Source organism: Diospyros lotus, chromosome 5 (assembly GCF_014633365.1).
Source record: "Diospyros lotus cultivar Yz01 chromosome 5, ASM1463336v1, whole genome shotgun sequence".
In the NCBI taxonomy this organism is placed as follows: domain Eukaryota; kingdom Viridiplantae; phylum Streptophyta; class Magnoliopsida; order Ericales; family Ebenaceae; genus Diospyros; species Diospyros lotus.
Window position 1 is genome coordinate 34740201 of NC_068342.1, and position 6096 is coordinate 34746296.

Sequence of the window (6096 nt, forward strand, 5' to 3'; positions counted from 1 at the left end):
AAGTATAATTAAAAATATAAAATAGTTTTAAGAATTAATTTTTAATTTTTATATAAATTGATGAAGAGGTTGAGAATTTAATTATTCAACCAGCTAAGAATGACAAATAAATAAAAAAAAAGAATTTAAAAAAAGAATTCCAATTCAAGCTTGGTGAATATATCATTCGTAATAGCCCCCGGAGTTGAGTTGAGTTGAGTTTTCCTATTCTTGTCTTAATATGGTTTCTTTAAAAACCAAAAACCCAACAAGGGAAGGAATTAGGTAACTAAAAGGATGGACTCTCCACCGTCCGATCCGAATCTTTCTGCTTTATAAATAAGCCCATCTCTTCGCTGCCAAGGAAGGCTACGGAGCGATACACGAGAGAGAGAGATAAGCGAAGAGAGAGAGGAGAGAAGAGAAGAGAAAGCGAGCGTCCGGTGAAGCGATACCATGGCGGCAACTGTTACTAGTGCGTGGTCGTCGAAGCCCGGAGCGTGGGCTCTCGATTCCGAAGAACACGAAGCGGAGCTTCTTCAAAGCCAAAACAACAAAGATCCCGTCGACACCCATGCCAACGGCGGCGACTCCGCCGATTTCCCCTCTCTCGCGGCGGCGACGGCGGCCACCGCCACCAAGACCAAGAAGAAGAAGTCCCAGGCCATACCGCTATACGAGTTCGCCAAGCCGACTCAGAGCACCCAGTCGAGGGGCCTCACCTCCGAAGATCTCATGATGCTCCCGACTGGGCCGCGCCAGCGAACGGCCGAGGAGCTCGACCGGTCCCGGCTCGGCGGCGGCTTCAGATCCTTTGGCTATGATAGGAACAACAACAACCACAACAGGTATGACGGCGACGAGTCTTCGAATTCTCGGTGGGGGAATTCTAGGGTTTCGGATGAGACGCGCCGATTTAGTAGGGATTCGAGCAGGGAATTGGCGCCGTCTCGTGCTGATGAGGTTGACGATTGGGGATCGACGAAGAAGCCGCTTGTTGGGAGTGGTTTTGAGAGGAGGGAGAGAGGGTTTTTTGGCTCCGAGTCTAAGGCGGACGAATCTGAAAGCTGGGTGTCAAATAAGAGCTTTGTTCCGTCGGAGGGACGGAGATTTGACGGTCCGAGAGAGAGGCGAGTGGGTTTCGAGTCGAGTGGCGGCGCCGATTCGGATAATTGGGTGAAGAAGAAGGAAGAGGAGGGCCGGAGATTGGGTGCTTTTGATAGTCCGAGAGAGAGGCGAGGGGTCTTTGATTCTGCTGCAAATGGCGGTGCAGATTCGGATACTTGGGGAAAGAAGAGGGAAGAAGGAAGTGGAAGCGGGAGGCCTAGGCTCAATTTGCAGCCGCGAACACTGCGCGTGGGGGATGTTCAGCAAAATGGCTCGGTGATCTCAGCCAAGCCCAAGAGTTCGAATCCCTTTGGCGAGGCGAGGCCAAGGGAGGAGGTTTTGAAGGAAAAGGGGCAGGATTGGAAGGAAATTGATGAGAAACTGGAGTCCTTGAAGTTTAAGGAGATGTCTTCTGGGACCGATGGGCTGACATTCGGGAAGAGGAGTTTTGGGAGCGGGAATGGGAGGAATGCCATCCCGGAAGAACGGGCGGAGAGGAGCTGGAGGAAACCTGGCACAGCTGATTCACTTGCTGCAAGGTTTGAGAAATATGATCTCCGCAGAACAAATAATTAGTTCTTTTGACTTAAGTTTTCTTGCATAATTAGCTTGTGCTAGTAGTATATAATTAACGTAACTATTGAGTGGGCTTCTCTGTTTTGGTTCTCTTGTAGTTACTGCCTTTCTCTGTCATTTGAATTTTCCTTTAATTGACTGGATGATTTAACTTTTAGGTCGTTTTTATATCTCACCGTAAGTGTTTTACTGTTTATTGGGGCTTGTCATACTTGTTAGTTTTTCAATTCTTACATTTTTGGTAATTGTCATGCTTATCAAAGAAGAAGCGTGTGCGCAAACAAAAAGAATTTATTTTTATTTTTATTTTTATTTATTTATTTATTTATTTATTTTGGGGGGGGGGCGGGGGCGGGGGGGAGAATAGAAGAGAATAATTTTAATTCATTTGTGCGCCATTGATTTTTAGTAACGTGATGTCTACAATCCCCCTTCCAAATAAGCTGAATGTAAGGCTTGCCTCTCTGAGAGTCTCTATTGTTGAATCTGTAATCACCTGAAGTATTATGTGACTATTTTGTGGTGTGATAATATAGTTGATGCCATCTTTATGGTCCATATTTCTCGAGACTGGTCATAGTTTTGTAGCTTCTTTTAGCTGTGGATTTCATGGTAAACGACCTCCTTAGTTGTTATTGAAAAAAATGGATCCATTAAACAACCCCCTTAGTTGTTATTGACATTTGGATTGTCCTATTTCTATTGGTAGTTGAGTGTAGTCAGCTCCATTCCATTCAGCCTGGAACTTTACCCATATTCTGTTGCTGACATTCAGTTTTGGGTAATATGATACAAGACATATGGAAAAGATAAAAAAAAGAAAAGCAAAAAATAAGGTGGCTATAATTTCTTCATATTGTTCACTGCAGACAAGCTATATAGTATATTGCGTCAGAGCAAGTGGTGTTCTCAATGCTATCTTTATTTCCTTGCTAGTAGGTCTGTGGGGAATAATGACTTTATTATTTGTTCTATTGACAAAGCTTAGGACACTCCCTTTTTAGGTTATAGTGTTAACTTTCTAGGGCGACTGCAATTGTCAACAATTTAAGTTTCTTATTTTTTGTGCCTTTAAGAGCTATCTTAAGCTTTTGTTAGGCATTGTGTGTTTATTGTCCAAATGAAAAGCGCAATTCAAATTCCTCTGCTTGAGCCAATTCTATCTGATGTCTCATGTATTTCAACTTAGAATCTAAGGTGGTGAGAGGCTGTGATGGTGCAATATTTTTTATTCTGCATTTCTACATTACTTTCAAGGTGGAAGAATCTCTTAGTTGGATTGAACTACCGGAGGGGTTCAGACAATCTTGATCCTGCAATTCTTTTGCAATTCCCTCCCTCCCTCCTTTCTTCCTTTTTCTTATCTTTTTGCTTAATTGTGTGGTTGTGCGATACCAAGATATTGCTTTTGTTACTCTTCTCATACTGTGCCATACAAGTCATTTTCATCTGCCTTTTGGAGAAAAGAATGGAATCTGGAGCTGTTATATTCTTATTTTTTAATCCTTTTTATCGATTTTATTGTGCAGCTAGTGTATATATATATTGGACTTGATTAAAGCTAAACCATCCAAGTAAAGCAGAAAAGAAAATTGGATGGCTTAGATGTGTTAACTGTTAACCTAATTGCTTTCTTTGGTATGCAGTGGTGATGAGGTTGAGTCTGGGATTGCTACAGAAGCCGAAGGTGTGGTGCAAGAGTGATATATCATCAGAAGGTTCAACTGTTGGGTTGATGAGTGTCTTGCAATTTCATCTTTTCTTGTTTTGCACTGATGACTGATGTTATTATTGAGGTGTGATACAGAGACAATTTTGGTAGGCTCACGAGTAGTTTTGAATTATGATTATTAAAGGCCTAGAAAGGCTTGTTTTGTACCTTGTCGTGACTTAGAACACTCTGTTTTCTTCAAAATTTTGTTTATCATCATTTGTTGAATAGAAACTTTGGCTGACTCTTTGTACTTAGGGTGTGTGTGATTGGAATTGTTTTTCATGAAAAATGTCACATCAATAAAAAAAAAAATTCATGTTTGCATGTTTGATTGTTTTTAACATTTTTTATGAAAAAATTTTATGGTATAACATATTGTATACGTTTTGGTCCATTTTTCATAAAAAAATTACATCTCCTGGAATTGTTTTCTGAAAAATATTTTCCTTTTCATTTTTTTTCAATTAAACACACCATTAGTGTTTTAGATTAATTAGGTTAACTAAATATGATACAATTTCAAGAACTTGAGTAAGGGCCTGTCAATGGCTTAGATTGGGACTATTTCCGATTTACATCTAACAAGTAATGGTTTGATTTGATTTGGATTCATTATATCTTCTGAAGGGATTTTAGGGATTTTGATTTAGTCCAGAATTATATTTTTCTCATACATATATATGGAAATCTTATAAAGCACATGTTGCAAGATCAGGCGCCTGCCCGCATGCTCTACTAATCACCTACAGCACAAGATTCAAACAAAAACAATGGGCAGAGCAGCTCAAAATGACCCATAAAAATATGATCACATCTTAATTTTGACACTTTGGTTGGGATATATCCCAAAGTATGAAAGTCACCTAACTAATTCCCTATTTTAAAAAAAAAAAAAAAATTAATTACAATCCCTCTTCACAAGAGCCAAAGTTATATGGGTTTAGGTTGGGTACCCCTCTGGTTGTGTATAAATATAGGTTGGTTTCTTAATTGTATTAACCCAAAATAAAATGAACGCTTTGATTTTTTTGGAAAAGGCTAAACTGAAATTGAATTGTTCCTGGAAATTTCCTAATCAAACTTCTCGGCTTATAATCTGATAAAGAGTTACCTGAACACCCACCCATACTTGGACAATATAAAACATCTCAAACGAGTGGTATCAAACTAACAAAACCCATTTATTTGAGAGGCTACAAGTATCGTGTCGTGTTGTGCCCATAAGTAGATGGACCGACCAGGCCTATTTGGGAATTTGATTTGGTTTGGTTCGATTCTCTCCATTTTATTTACTCTTTTGTATCTAACATATCTGATTACTTAGGCGTGATATATAGATTTAATAATTTCAACCTAATTAGTATCCAAATCAATTTAAAATTACATGTACAATATGGTATTAACTATATATATTATGCAAAAAGCCTAACAATAATAAATATAAATAATTGAAAGAAAACTAACCCGTTATTTTAAACTATTTGAAATATTCAAACTCATTAAATGGAACTGGTTCTCACTGTCAAATCTATTTAATTCAAAAGTCGAGTCTTAAGGCATCAGTGTTTATCAATAATTTAAAAATCGGACCGGACCGGCCAGCCGAACTAGAAAAATGGGGAATCGGTGGTCTATCCGATCCGATTTGATATAAAAAATCAAATCTTCTTCAACCCGGTCAAAATCCGATTGAACTGGTGAACCGGGAACCGGATTGACCCCGATTTTTTTCACCCTCACACTTATTTTTAAATTTTTAATTCTTAATTAATTTTTTAACAACATATATAACAATTATATATAAAATATTAATTATATATTAGTTAATAATAATATTTCTCATGATAATATATAGAATATTAGTATTTTAAATATATATATTATTTAATTATAAAATATATATATATGATATCATCTGGTCGGACTACTCCGGTCTAACCGGTCGGACCAACTGACCCGTGATCCAATTAATAAGCCAGTTCGCTCTTCTGTCCGATTTTTAAAACATTGGTGTTTATCCCTCTCGATTAGGGTTGGCAATTTTTGACAAGTTATATATTATCCATTTAATTTTTGTATGTTATGTGTTATAATAGGTTAAATATTAACTTGCTTTTGTATGTTGACAAGTTATATATGTGTGACATGTTAATATATTGATTTGTTGGCGTGTTAACAGATTTTTGTGTGTTAAATGTTAATTTGTTTTTGTGTGTTAACAGACTATATGTGTCAAGATTAATAAGTTAACAAGTCTTCCTATTAACATATTGATATCAAAATAACCTATTTAATAAATAGATTAGTGTGCTATATTATCATTGACAGGATTGATTAAACGAGTCGTGCTTGAGTTAACCGTATACATATTAAATATGTGTTTCAACATGACACGATTACGACCTATTAATTCAAATTGCAACCCCACTCTTATGTTTTTTGTATAATCTATAATTTACAACTTCTCATTCTACAATCTCACTATCTTTTCAATCACTCTGCATGATAATGACTCAGTGAACAGATCTGATCTGGATTCAGATCAGACCAGTTCTTATCTAGTGCAAGTCTAGTACTAATTATACATTTGATTATCTAGACTCAATTTGAATTTGGTTACAAAAATAATAAATTATGAATATTAATTTACTAATTCTAACTAAATTAGGATCTATTGACAAAGGTTACCCACAAGAAAGGAGCATGCCCTTCCTGGGTCT

At 37.3% G+C, this 6096-nt stretch overlaps 1 protein-coding gene across 1 annotated transcript; it reads left to right on the top strand.

Moving 5' to 3' along the window:
• The first annotated feature begins 340 nt into the window (after positions 1 to 340).
• Positions 341 to 3607, top strand: LOC127802642 (eukaryotic translation initiation factor 4B3). The gene is made up of 2 exons (XM_052338575.1): positions 341 to 1625; positions 3309 to 3607. The coding sequence occupies exons 1-2, from the start codon at positions 436 to 438 to the stop codon at positions 3364 to 3366; spliced, it is 1248 nt and encodes a 415-aa protein (XP_052194535.1). The 5' UTR covers positions 341 to 435; the 3' UTR covers positions 3367 to 3607.
• The last annotated feature ends 2489 nt before the right edge of the window (positions 3608 to 6096 follow it).